General features: G+C 51.0%; 1 protein-coding gene across 1 annotated transcript in view; it reads right to left on the bottom strand.

Moving 5' to 3' along the window:
- The window catches only part of DUSP8 (dual specificity phosphatase 8), a 32,825-nt gene extending 31,948 nt beyond the window's left edge, over positions 1 to 877 (bottom strand). The window contains exon 1 of the mRNA XM_010003905.1: positions 647 to 877. Within this exon, the coding sequence (XP_010002207.1) occupies positions 647 to 877 (231 nt within the window). The remainder of the gene's footprint in view (positions 1 to 646) is intronic.
- Positions 878 to 14,628: the final 13,751 nt, after the last annotated feature.

The following is a 14,628-nucleotide window of genomic DNA, read 5'->3' as shown; positions in this document are numbered from 1 at the left end:
CAGGAGCCGGGACACCGCACCCCGGCATCCCGGCATCCCGGCAGGAGCCGGGACACCGCACCCCGGGCCCCCCCAGCTGCCCCGGCCGGGGCTCCAGCCCAGTTCCGTGGCTCTGAGCCATCTCTATTATTTAACCAGGAGCGACAGAGAGAGGAGCCTGGGAGAGATAATATGCCGTGACACCGGATAAGAGCTTCTGGCGTCACAGGGGAGGAGGATTACATGTCCTGAATGGAGTTAGAGATGACAGAGGGGAGGGGAAGAGTTTTTAGCAGGGGATTAAGCTTACAGCTCTAGGAAGGCTTTGGGGGGGGTTGTTTGCTGGCGTACGACAAGTCCTACAGCTAATATACTTGTTTGACTTGCCGGGGGAGGGCTCCTGGAGCAGGGAGCTGCATCACTGCGGTGGGGGCAACAAACAGGTTGCCAAGAACAGTGCTGTGGCTGCATGAACTCGTGCTCCAGCTCTACGAAGGGTGCCAGAGAAATGCCAGCAGATAGTGGGCTCAAGGGGTGGTGGAGGAGAATGCACATACTAGGCTTAGACAGTCCATAGGCCAGTCTGAATCCCACCCCCAGCCTGCCCCTTCTGCTGAGGAAGAGGATGTGAACATGCACCAGGAAAGGTGAGGACCAGATTCCCTACCTTCATCTTGGAAGCAGGCTGGATGAGCTCTGTGATGGAGACCTTGTCCTGCTGGAGCCTCCTCTTGACGAGCTTGGAGCAGCAGATGTTGACAGAGCTAAGGACGTGCCAGGAGTTGTACTCCACGAAGGAGCGGCTGTCGATGACCAGCGTGCCCTCTGCTCCGTTCCTCAGGAGGCTGGCCAGCTTCTTCGGGTCCATCACCTTGCGTGGGAACCTATCCCCAGCCATAACGGGCCTGTCCCCTCCGAGGCAAGCGGGAGGCAAGGGGCAGAAGGGCAGGGATGCCAGCACCTGTCTCCCCAAGAGGAACAAGCGAGGGGTAAGGGGTGAGCAGGGCAGCACCTATCCTCGTCTCCTCACACTGCTAATACCCACGATGCCAACTCATTGTGCTGAACCTGAAAAGACAGGAAAGGAGAAGACAACCAGTCAGGTGGGCAGGACACAACGCTTATCTTTGGCCAAGTCCCCAAGAGCTTCAGAAGATGTCTTCGGAACTTTGTAAGAGTCAACAAGCCACACTTTCTAGGTATATTCTCTGAGCTCACTGGCATCTATGGCTCCAGACTGCTCAAACCAGACGTTTTCTCTTCGTATTTAATAGCCCTCAGTGAATCTTTCTTCCATTAATTTGTCTAATTGCTTTTTGAAGCCATGTCTGCTTTTAATAGGCACAGTGGCCAGTGGCAGGGAGGGGAATGGTTTGCCAGCTATGATGAAGTCCTTTCCCTGGTTTGCTCCAAGTCTGCTAACCAATGGCTCCTTTGGGTGACTTTTACTACTTGCACAGGAAGAGGCCATGCATACCCTTTCCCTAATCACCTTCTTCACAGTTCTTACCACATTTAGACCTTGTTCAGGAGCCTTCCAGGTCAGAGGATCTACAGAGCCACCTGTTGCACAGACACCTTTTGCCAACCCGGCCAGCCTCGATGCACTGCCTGTCTTTGACAGGCAGACATACCTGGGGCCAAGATAGTCCATACTTGGACCAAGAAGGTCCCAAAGTGGCTACTGCTTTCCAGTTTTTAACTTGCACAGACTTTCAAGGGGGGGTTTGTATACAGGGGTGTATATCTGGACTCTATCTTAGAAACTGAGGAGGGGGTGAGCCTAGTGCTCTCTGAAGTGCTACCAGAAGGACAAGCTTCCTCCACACCCAGCCCATGGTGCCTGCAAAAGTAACAGGCAGGCTGAGGGGCATTCAGCTCAGGGCGTCTTCTTAGGTTTTAATGGTACATGTCATTGCAGGCATGTTTTAATGGCATTAGGTTTTAATGCCACTGCAGTCATTCAGAAAATAAGACTGGGCTATTACCAGGCTCCTCTTGTTCCTGCCAGACGGTGTTTTAGAGAGAACCCACAAGCTGTTGCATGGAAACTTTAATGCATGTGAATTAAGAGGACTATGAATGCCAAGCCTGAAAAAGCCAGTGTAAAGATTTTCATTGACTTCTGCAGGGCCAGGATTTGGTCCGTGGACTAGAGAAGGCTTATGAGTCATCTTTATCCAAGATAAATGCAAATAGCTCAAGACACCAAAAAGATGCCTGGGTAGGACATACTACTGGGTAAAATGACAGGGACCTCAGTTACCAGTCACCAAGCCTGGAGGACACAGTCAGATTGCAGAAAAAGGATGGAAAGCCACAGAATATGAGGATGGTGGTTCCAGCGTTTGCTCTGGCTCTGACTCCAGCATTAACAGCCTCACCTTCTCTGGGTTATCAGACCTGCCTCTCAAAGCAGACGATAGATGTTCCAGGCTTCAGCCTCAAGATCCAAGCTCCCAATACAAGGCCACAATAGGATATCCAATCCCCCCTTGTCCCTGTATCACACCCTTGTTGCTTCTGCCAATGCATTCACTCAAATGGGGAGGGGGGTGTGTGTGGAAATCCCCTAAAGTGATGGCTCGTCCTGGCACAAAGCATTTTGGCAGCTCTGCAACACTACAGCATCTCTGTTCCCGGCCCCACAGCGAGCTTGCATAGCTCTGCGGCTCCTCGTGGTGACTCCAATTAGTGCTGTCCCCTCAGCAGGCAGCTGACAGTCCCCCTGCTGCAGGAACCCTGCTGCACATCTCGTCTCCCCCCAGCACTCCTCCAGGGGGGCTTAAAAATTGAAACAGTTCTAATTAGGGGGTCTGAGGGAGAGCGAGGCTGGCTCTTGCTGGGATATGACACACCTCATTATGTTGCTACCCTCCTGCCAGAAGACCCCCTGCTGTACCTTGGCTATAGAGCCAGGGCACTCAGAAAGGATGCAAATTAGCCAGCTTTTCCCTTTCCTCTTCCTTTCACGCCCCACTCCCCAAATCACTTTCTGCTTCCCTTCCCAATCAGGACACCAGGCTACAAATTCTTCTCAGCTCTTCCAATTACAGCTAAGAAATAAAAAGGGAATGGAGACAGTTGGCAGACAATACAGATGAGGATAATATAGCAGCAGAGGGATGGGAGTGAAAGACTGGAGTGGAAGGAAGCAGTGATCCAAGGGGGGGACACACATCGCATAGCACCTCTGAGGATAACACGGTATCTACTCTCCAGATAATGAGCAAGGCATAAACTCTGGGGGTCTCAGACACACGGAGAGAGGTGTAAGAAAGAGAACAGATCCTTGACTGCCTAACTGCTCTGAGAGAAACCTGTTCAGAAGAGGCCTTCCATGCGTGAAGTTCTGGCAGATAACCAAGAGCTTGGGTGGAAGAAATTGGAGAAGACAGATGAGGAGGTTTCTCAGCTCAGTGTTTGCTTCAATGAGCCCAGGTGGGCCTGGTGGCAGATACATGTGACACATCAGCCAGGTGCCACTCCCAGCTCCACCCAAAAGATATGTGGGAAGGCAGGCCAAAATTGGTCTGTTCTGCCCCTCTTTCTGGGAGCCTTTATGGGGGTTAAAGATGACTGAGTATGGCCATAGGGAGCTGCAACCTTGGCATTAGACCCAAGTTACAAGGACTTCTAAGAGTATGTACAGGCAGGTCAAAGACAGATGAGCCACTTCTCTGCCAGCAACCACAGGACATTTTGAAGTCAAACTAAGGGATAGTGGATTCATGCCCAGCTAACAGGTACCCTAGGTACCAGGAGAGCCTATCAGACCTTCACAGTACCTCACAGGCTCTGCATGAGATGGCCTCCAAGAAGAAGGAGCTCTAATGCCTCTGTACCTGGGAAACCTACCAGCGAAGGAAGAGGTGTCTTTCTGCTCAGATGGTTCAAAAGGAAAACTGAAGGAACAGGCACAGCCATGGAGCACTGTTGAAGTAAGAGATCTTCTCACCATGGTGACAGGAGACCAGAGGAAAATGTTAACCTCAAACCTAAATTAGGGTTTCCAAAACATAGCTGTGTCCTTCTCTTATCAGTTTATTAAAGCCATCTTAATCTTCTTGAGTGTTCCTGAAGAACATTACCATAATCCTTTAATCCCACCTCTCCCTGGAGTGCCTGTAATGAGGAGACAGGCACAAGGCTTAGCTGAATGGGGACAGTCAAGCAGGAGAAGCCAGCATTCAGCTAAGGGACAGAAAGACAGGCAGAGCTCACACACAGGCCAACTGCCTGCTCATCAGGACTGTCCCCAGCACCACCTTCATGGACATGTGTGTTAGGAGAAGGGTCCTGGCCACACGAGTCACAAGTGTGACAGATGCAAGCAGCAAGCCAGACTAAGGATAAGTGTTCATCCAGGCTGTAACTGTATTCTGGTCAAACCAGGCAAGAGAGCAAGAAATCCTAAAACACGTCCCAGCCCGAGTCTGTGGGGTACGACAGACCACAGGAATTCATCCCTGTGCTGGCTCAACACAGGTCACTGAGGTGGAGGCTGCTTGCCTTGCACAAGGCCCACAGATGAGAGTCATGGTATGGGAAGGGCACAGATCTGTTTTCTCTTGCACTGGAGACATCATCTGGAAGGCCAGTTTGTCTCTGTAGCAACCATAAACCTCACTAACCAGCATGTCCACTCTTTGCGCCAAGCTTGTGGTTGTGCCCTGGCAAGCTCTACCCTCCACACACTGTCCAGTTGAGGAGCTGCTCTGCTCACTGCCTCAGGCAGGCCAGCTTTGGTGTAGGATGCAGCTCTGACCGATGAACCTGTTTCCATCATGTGAGATTGGGTCTACAACATGCTCCCTGTGACGCTCATCCCAGGAGTATGCTCTTCTGGTGGCATCTCCACCTTGATTTTACCAACAGGTAAGAGCACCACAGAGCAACATCTGCTTGTTTGTCTCCAGTAACCCACAAAAGCAGCCATTACTGAAGAACTGCAGTCTCCACCAGGGACCTAGCAGCACTGAGCTAAGTGATCTGGCTTTTTCTCCTGCAGTTCACCTGGAGAAATATCTGTGTCTAAAATGCTGCCTGGCCAGGACTCCTTCATCCATCCAGGTCAGCCTTGTCACCAGCCCCAGGCTTAACACTGGGATGCTGACTGGACCCCACTGGCCCTCAGTTTTCCAGACACTTATTAAGATGCAAAACATGGCACTTTTGCCAAGTCCTCCACCCTTTTTTTCCCTCCCCATCCCCTCATTTCTTTCAAGTGCTTCAGCACTTAGCGAACTCCCCTTGGCAGGCTCACACTGTTAGAGGAATTCCTAAATCACGGGCCTATTACTAATTATTATTATTTTGCAGCAGCAATCAGGGACGCAGGGCTCATTAACAAGTTATCACCTCTGGTTTCCCTGGAAACCTGCAGCTGCCAGGCAACGGCTGTGTCTCCGGCCGGAGGCGATGCTGCTGCAGCACCTTCAGCTCACTCCTGAACGATGCTTAGGTCCTGCATGGGCTGGAGTTTAGCAAATGAGATGTGGTTAGGAAACTCCAGGATGTGCCCCCCTGCTCTGTCCCTTCTGCTGTAAACCTCAGCTCATCTACTCATCTTCTTGTGCCACTCCCAGCATCAAAAACTGCGTAGTGGCTTCTCCCTCCCAGCAAGAGACGCAGGCTTTCTCCAAGGGCGAGGAATTTGGAGCACTAATGATCCTGCAGGGTGGCAATGGGACAAAGCTGTCAGGTGCCTGCAGTAGCAGCTTTGGAGGTGATGTAACTGCTGATGATTTCTTAGCAGCTACTCAAGGTCCCTTTAAAAAAGCAGCACAAAAGATTTCTCTGCGTGATGATGGAAAAATGGAGTGTGTTTTTTTTTCCCTTTTTCTCCTTAAAATGAAGACGAGAAACACCACTAACCACATCCACTAACCCAGATGCGAAGTCTGCTCACTCACCTTTCTGCAGTGAATCTCAAGGACAGAGAGGAACAACATCTCCCTAGTCCCAGCTGCATGAAGATGATGGGGAGATGGCAATGCAACCTGCTGCCCTGCTCTACCCCCCCACAGGGGTTTTTCCCAGGGCAGACAGAGGTCTCCTTTCCCCAGCCTCATGCATGCTGATCCCTGTATCTCAGCTCCATACATACCACAGACATTCTCCCCCTGGGACAAGACATCCTGGTCACCTCCTCCATGCAGGGGTGAGGTGCCCCTCTTCCAGTCTTCCCTTCAATAAGAGGGGAAAGGGCAGCCTCCCCTTCTTCCCACAGCTCATCACCAGGAAGCAGCCACTGCACCTTTTCCAGGGTTTCAGACCCAGCTGCTCGCTGATCTCAGGATTTTTTTTTTTCCCCTCCTCCTTTCTATGCCGCAGTCTCCTTTCAATTCCCATAGGCTGGAAGCAGCATGGTGGGGAGCCCTGCAAGGAGCTGCACACAGCCCAGCAGCACCCGCCTGCCTCCCCGTGCTTCCCATTTGCCCTCCGCACCTACAGCCCCCACTCCAGAAGGTGTTTTCCACAGGAGGATGTGGATGAAGGACCAGGATTGTCCTTCAGCAAAACGCCAGATGGTGCATCCACACTGGCCAAGGGATGTGGCGTGGAGGCACGTGGCAGTGCTGGCACAGAGCTGGTCAGCCTTGGGTACGTAGCTGGCAGCACGGGGCAGCACAGGGGCTGCTCACACTCAAGCCACAGACAAGAACACAGGGATGAAAGGATAGGGAACAAGTCATACCCAGCTGCAAGTGAGTCTTTCCCAAGCAGCCCTAAGAGCAGATTGGCTCCTCTGGTTGCAACTGAGTCAAGCAAAGTGGTCCTTCACGCCCCCACACCTGATGTTATGTTATGCCAGCAGCTTTGGATGGGCTGTGACTGCAAACACAATTGTCTCCTAGCCTTCTTCTACCAAAGCAACCCAGGTGCATTTAAGGATTTGCACACTGGCCATTCCCAGAAAACCTGCTGACTGCAGTTGTGGTCGTCAGTCTAGAGATAGGGCCAGAAAAAGCCAGTGAGGACAGCAGGGAAGGGAATTTAGCCAGAGCCTAGACTACAAGGCCAGTATCTCCTTCTCTTAGACTTGTGCTTTAAACATTTTTATTTTTTTTTCCCATTTAGTATAAACACAAGCTTTCATTTTGAAGCCTACAAAAGCTAAGACCAAGTGTTATCCATGACCAGCCAGCCATTTAATCGCTGCCTTCACCCATGTTGAGGCTGGAGCTCCTCAGGATGCTGCTTTCTAAAGCTATCCCATTTCATCACCTTGCCAGTCTGAGAGCTGCCCAGGGTCTCATCTCAGAGCTGAAGGCACCTTCTGCTTTGAGCAGCTTGGCACACATCACAGAGGACAGGTTACACAGCCCTTGCTGAGCACTGATATCCCCATCATTTGCTGCATGACCCCATGAGCCCAACGGGCTTATTTTGGGGATCTCCAGTAGCTTGTTTGCCTTTTTACAACAAGAGCAGACAGAAGCAACCCAGACAGGTATGCAGTTACATACAGGGCTGGTTCATCTCTGTAGGACACCAGACACCATAAATACCTGTTGGGTGCATTTGCAGTCTCCAGGAAAAAAGGTCTCCAGGACAGAATATCTGTACTATTTTCCACAATACCTACATGCTAAGTGAAAGAAACCACAGTATTAATCTGTGGGTCCTCAAAGCTGCAGATAAATACATAAACACTTCACTTCTTAAGACAATCCCAAGTGACATGAATTTGTTCATCTCAGCAGAGCACCAGGGACAGTCACAGGTGAGGCCAAGGCTGGTGAAGCAAGCACCTAGCAAACACAGGGGCAGCCTGCTGGCACCTGCCCAGCAGTGTGAGTAGTACCCCATATTTAAATGACAAATAGGACCCCTGGCCTCATTGAAGAGCAATCATGTCACTGCCTCCTGGCAGGTTTTACACAGTTTCTGACAGTAACTAGTGCAACCTGAGGTGCAAATCCTAGCACAGGTTTCCAGACAGCAGAGGCCAATGTCCACAGTTATGTATTCTATGCCTGCAGAAACTCTGGCCCTCCTTAGGTGACCCAGAATTCAACTCAAATGCAAGGGGCTATGCTGTTTTGTCATGGGATGAGACATGCCCCAGGGCAGCAACATAGGCTTTGCAAGGCTTTTCTCACCTGGTTCAAGGTTTGTTAAGTTTCCTATGTGCACACAATAGCTAAATTGCTCACAGGTTTGGAATGAATTAGCACTTGAGTTGTCAGCTCAGGCTCTGCCTCTGACCCCAGTAATGACAAGGTGCTACCTTCAGGTTTCAAGGGGTTATTTTTATCTAGAAAAAACACAGAAGAGAGGCAAAGCCCAAGGTGATGTTTCTGCCCCACTCTCCTTTTCCCTTGAGGGCTGAGATTCATTACCAGGTGGTTTTGTTTGGTTTATCTGAGTTAAGACAGAGGTCAAAGTATTTTGCAGGCCATCCTCCACCTCCATGCCAGACAAGCACATGCTCATTGACCATACCAAGCCATGGCTTGCTGGGCAGATGCCATAACTCTTCATCTATGAAATCCTACAGCCTAGCCCCTTCACTGAACACTGGATATTGCATCATTTTGCAATATGGGTCTTCTCTCTTAACCCATTTCATTGCTGCTATTGTGAGTGGGACTCCAGATTAACTCATGCACGGGGAATCAAACAGCAATATTCCCCTCACCAACTCCACACAAACACTGAAGCATGATAGATGTATTTTTTTTAACCACAGTTTGAAAAAAAACCCCAGAGATACATCATGACATCCACCCAGAGCCTCAACATCCTCCAACTTGTTTCCACACCAGCAGGTCTCACTCATCCCTGCTTCTGCATCATGCAACAGAAAACATGGGTGATCACAGCAAGCCCTGCTCCTTTAGGGCTGCATGTTGACCCCCCAGCAAAGTAAGATCAGTCTACTCACTTCCCTGCCCATCCTGCTAGAGCTCACACTTATCATTTTATCACTTACTGCTGAATGAACCTTGCTCAGGTGCCAGACAAAGAGGCAGCCAAGCTCAAAGCAGAAGGGATTGTGAGGATGACGCAGAATTAGAGGCATCAGCATTCAGCAAACAAGCAGAGAACACACCAATCTATTTTTAATGGTATAATGCAAGTGCTTTACAAAAGGATGTGTCTGGGGTGATTCTGCCCAGTCAGAGATTTGCATTTGGATTTTTTGCAGCAGTCAACTTCGCTCGGTGTGCGGGAGGCATTTTGTCCTTTCACCACCCCACAGAATAATTCAGACAGCCTTGGCTCCCTTTTGGCTGGAGGCTCATCCCTCTGGGTCACCTTCCTACCCTGCCATGTCCTTCTGACTTCCCATCAGAAGAGCTAAAACTGCAGTGAACAGTGGGTAAGGTGTTTAGGTGAGCTCCAGATTCACTTAGCTTCTGGCTCTCAGCTCCACTGAGCTAGGAAAACTGGTGGAGACATCTCTGCATGGTCCACTGACCATCACCAATGTAGTTACCATGGTGTTTCACAGGCTAGCTCACGAATCAGCAGTGCTGGCACCCTCTCTGCACCAGCCCTCTACTCCACAGCCTCAAGTGCCAAGCAAGGCTCAGGCTGTGCCCATGCACTCCCCATCAAGGGCTGCCGGCCAAGGCAGATGAAGATGGCATGAATAACTCCACTCAAGCTACAGCTCAAGGAGGACCAGGCCACCATCAAAAGCTTGGAAATTAGGGTCGTTAGAGGCAACACAAAAACAATTAGATGCTGTAGATGGACCCTCCTTGTTTGCAGCAAAGATTGCCCAGGATTACCCAAGAGGGGCTGGATACCAATGGGAGCTGTGCGGCTGAAGCAGCAGCAGGTTTAATGTGTGGGAAGGTCTTGACTTGCTTGATGAAAGATACCCTGCAATCACCTAAGGAACCAACCGAAATTCCTACCACAGCTTCTGCTGCATGTGCTAGTTTTAGACAGCAGCACTCCTTTAAGAACTGAATCGCCTGTTAAAAGAAGCAAAGAGGCAGGCTGGAAAGCTGTGGATGTGGGCACAGTGTGCACCTACGTGCAGGATGAGTAAGGCAGGGACCAACCGGAAAGACACACAGCACCATTAGCAGGGCTGTGGAGGGGAGAATGCCAGGATCATGCTGTCATTGAAACCTCCATGCAGGATCAAAGTAGTGGTCCACCTCGTTTCATGTCCCCTCACCATCGCTGCCTAATAACAGGCATTTAGCAAAAGCCTGGGATAAGCAGGATGGTGGGTTGTTTACGGAATAGTCATGGAATAATTTAGGTTTGAAGAGACCTCAGGAGTTCATCTGGTCCAACCCCTCTCTCCCTTAAAGGAGAGTTAACGTCAACACGAGAACAGGTTGTCTTGTCCTTCTGGTCACCAAATGACATGTTACTAGTCATCAGTAGGCTCAGGAATTATGCTCACCAAAACTCAGCATGCAGAAATGCTACACAGAGAGCCTCTTTTGCAAATTGCAAGGGCACCCTGGAGGGCTCTAGAGAAATTCCTGGTAAATAAGAGGTCTCTGTCAAAAGACATCTGAATGCTTGGTTTCAAAAAGCTGTAAGAAGGCACACAAGTCATGCACACACACATTGAGGTGGGCAAACAGGAACCGTGAGGGCTTTCCATGCACAGCAAACAACATGGAAAAAGGGATAAGACGAGCAGGATAAAAAGAGGGAATCAAGGAAGGATTTTCAGCCCCAAACAGGTTGCTGGGATGCTCTTAATTCAAGTCAGTACAAGCATCCCTTTTTTCACCTTTATGCAACACAGTGCCTCCATTTCTGTGCTGTTATTCCTCCCTGTATGCACTAGGAGACTCTCCATGTCCTGGACCAGTTTCCAGTAAGCATCTCCAGCTTTTCTTCTGATCCCAGCCTGAGTTACCACTGCAGCTATCTTTTGAAATACCAGCTCTTTAAAGGCATAATGCAAACAAGCACTACCTATCACTGTTGGAAACTGGAGGTCCAGAGCAACACAAAAAACCCCCCTCAGAATCTCTGAGCAAAGCACAGGAAGAAGCCCCCTGCACAATAGCCTAGATTACCTTGTCCACTTGAGTCTAGAAAACCTCAGAGGAAGAGCCAAATAGCAGAGAGCTGGAATCAGCTATCCTACAGGAGCCACAGCAGTCTGTGGCAGGGCTCTGTGCTGGGCACAGCCCCCTAACACGACTCTCCCCTCATCTTACTCTCCTTGCTCAAAGTGGAGATAGTTGAGAGTCAAAGGAGCCCCTTAAACAGGACTGACCCAAAGGCTTGGGTGGAAAGCCTACAAAGAGCTCTTGGGAAAAAAAAAAAAAAGAAGATGTAAGAGCTTTTTTTCCTTTCCATTAACTCACCCTAAAGAGAAGGGGTGACCAAGGCACCCGTTGCTGCCAGAGCTTGTTATGTCCCACCACAGTCACAGCTGTGGCCCACTTCTAGCAGAGCATCTCTCCCATGGGGCTGTGACACATCCACATGCCATGGTCTCCCTCTCCATTAGAGGAGCAGACAAATAGTCTGCCATTGCCAGGGTGCAATACACCACCCACCATCCCTGTGGGTACATGCACTGCCTCTGAACAAGCCACAAGCTCTTCCTGGCTTTGTGGGCAGCTCCTGATACCATTAGGGCAGAGCACCTTGGCATGGTCAGATTTTTATCCCACTCACATTCCCCTGGCTGTGTTATAACCCTGCAATGAAATATGCTCAGGTCTCCTGAGCTAGCTTGAGAAAATCTTGATCAAAGAGCTTGTTTAGCTTCTTATCTGATGAATGCTCCCAGGCCACTCACCTACCTTTCCCAAGCTTGCCCTTAATTACGTCAAGTGCCTCCTTCCCACCTGGCATCAGGCAGGACAGGTGTATCTTCAGAGAAGATATGCAAAGCTTGAAAAACAGGTTTTAAAACCCAGAGGGCATGGGGATGCAGAGGAGTGCTGAAGCTTTCCCCACAGGATGACAGCATTACCACTCTGGCTGCAGGAGTTTCTCTGCACAGCAGGAAGAGAGTAGGTGAGACCCAGGGGCTGTGCTTGGAGGACCCAGAGCACCCGGGTTTTTCTACAGCCATCTCCCCCTTATCACTGCCATTAAAATTGTGTTGGAGGGCAGAAAGGTCTACAAACTCTCCTACTGCAAGCCCCCAGCTGTCCTACCAGGCAGAGGAGTCAGCATGTGCAGGCTCTATATCACCTCCTTCCCTAGAAGGCTCAGTTTGCCAGAGCTGTTTTAGTACTAGCATCCTGTGAGCCTGCACCATAAATCAAGGCTGCCATGCACTGGAGCACCTCCTCTTCCTCCTTCCATCTCTGATTGTGTTAACATGCTCTGCACCTGCCTGCACCCAAGGCTTTGGGAGCTGAGCTGCACACCAGAGAAACTAACCTCTGACCCCTAAGAATAGACTCACTTAAAGGAAACAAAGCAAAACCTAAGAGGAAAACCATCTATAACACACACACCCTACCTCTTCTGTAGATTACAGTAGCTGGTGCAGAAGTAAGTGGTAGGGATGGAGTGGAGACTCATATTCTGACTCATTAAGTTCAGAAATCCAGAGCTAGAATGGGTTTCCAGCCTTTGGAAAGGTTTTGGTTGTTTTGTTGTGTTTTTTTCTTTTGGGGGGGGAGGATGTGTCTGCAGGGGGAGACTTTAGTTTTCTCCCACCTCCCCACACCCGATTTGGCAGTGTGGAACAGACACAACTGCAAAGTCCCACCCAGCCCTCAGGGGTGTTCTGGTAGTAATAGTGGCATTGCATTTAATTTTAGGTGAACTTTAGCTCTCCAAAGGCATGCTCTTCAGTAGCTTTCTCAGCAAGGTGCCTGGCACCAAGCAAAAATATGCTTTGCACAGTGCAGCGTTTGAAAGAACAATCTCCACGCAGAGACACCAGTGAATGCTCCTGAGGACCCTGCCCACTTTGCTCAGCTCTCCCAACCATAGCTGAGGCTAAATTTTAAACAGCAATGCTATTTGCAGGATTTCCTCCCCTTCTCCCTCAAGGCAGGAGCAAAAGAAAGCCGTGGGGGGGCGAATCTATTGGGTTAAAAGCCTTTTGGTGCGAGATGCTGCCATCTTGGCTCCGAGACCCTCAAGCCCCGGGTTCATGCTGCTCAAGCGTGTTGCTGATGGTCTGAGGGCAGGAATCTCTGCCCACTGCCACTGCAAAGAGGAGTCTGGGCATCCATCTGCTGCTCACGCACTCAACTGCCGTCTCTGGTCCCAGCCCCTCGGACAGTCCTACGCATCCAGGCTCTGCCAGAATGGCTGTGCCAGGCAAAACTGGGGACAAAGCACCTGCAGGCATCTGAAAATCCCAAATACCTCCAGCTAGGGCCAGGAGGGTTCTCAGTGCTGCAGCTTACTTCATTTTGGGAACTGCTACAAGCAAAACCAAAGCAAGAGCAGGAACCCCCAGCCAGACCCCAAAACCCCAACAAACCTCAGAGACAGTCCTCCTGGCACAGGCACCCTCCAACAGCGCCAGCAAACCCCGTCTGGTTGAGGGGAGGCCAAACCCAGAAGCACCAATTCCCATGCATTGAGTCCTCTGAAAACAAAGCTCCCCGCAGCGCCTTGGGGCGTGCAGGCAGCCCTGCCTCCAGTCTTCTGCCTCAGCAGAGGAAGATGAGACAATGCACGCCAGCGTTAAACCCTGCTCCACGGGCAAGCTGCTTTCAAGGTGAACATGGCCCCTGGACTGCCAGGCACAAGCCTCAGCACTACCTGCTCAGGGTTTCCTGGGCACCCCGACTGTCTCCTGGGAAACGGTGTCTGCCTTTACACCCCAAATCAGAGTGAGACCAAAACGTCCAGCAAACGGTTTCCAACACATTTGTCATCACTAGCTGCTTGGGATGGGGACGATCCTTCCCACTGCTTATCCAGTGCCCAGCTCCCAGCAGGGAGCTGCCGGTAACTGCCCCAATACAAAGGACAAACGCGTCTGTGCCCAGAAAAATCCGAATGTCCTTAACAGAACAGCACCGCGCCGCATCCTGCCTTCCAACGGAACGGGAGATTACTGACCTGTGCACAGAGCTCCCCCAATGCAAGCTGAAGCACTGACATCAGCTTTTGCTGTTGCTCAGGAATTTAATTCTGGGGGAGGAGAAAAGAGGGGGGGGGGCGGGCAGGAAGGAGATGGAACTTATTTATCAATAAGGGAAATAACCAGGAGTCTTTAAAAACAGCCAAGCACAGAAAGCAACATTTATCACTAAATAATAATTGGGGAGGGCTGATCAATAGGTCCATGCACCTTAAGGGGAGGTGGGGAACGATAATTTTAGACGGGCAGCTTGACTCGGGAAAGGCGAGCAGCGCCTTGGAGCGCGAGCCGCGCAGCGCTGCGCGGAAAGCCCCGCTGCTCAACGCACGCCGGCTCCGTCCCAGCGCCAAGGACACGGGGCGACGCTCCAACCCCTTCCATCATCAGAAAAACCACAGCGCTGTTAACACCCCGCTTCCCCAAACACCAGCCCTCAGCCCCCAAGAGAAAACCCCTCCATGCTCGACCTTCTGGCCCAGCAGGACAGCGGGTATTCCCGGGAGCTTCCCGAGCCCCCTACTCACCTGCACCGGCACCGCCCGGCGAACGCGCACCGGGAAGGCAGGGGAGGGGGGGATTTCCCCCCCGCACAGAACCGCGGGATCCAGCGCAGCCCCCCCTCCCACCCCCGCCGCGGGGCTGCC

Source organism: Chaetura pelagica, unplaced genomic scaffold (genome assembly GCF_000747805.2).
Source record: "Chaetura pelagica isolate M959 unplaced genomic scaffold, ChaPel_1.0 scaffold28, whole genome shotgun sequence".
In the NCBI taxonomy this organism is placed as follows: Eukaryota; Metazoa; Chordata; class Aves; order Apodiformes; family Apodidae; genus Chaetura; species Chaetura pelagica.
The sequence above is the reverse complement of the archived record's forward strand: the minus strand, read 5'-3'. Positions and strand labels throughout refer to the sequence as shown.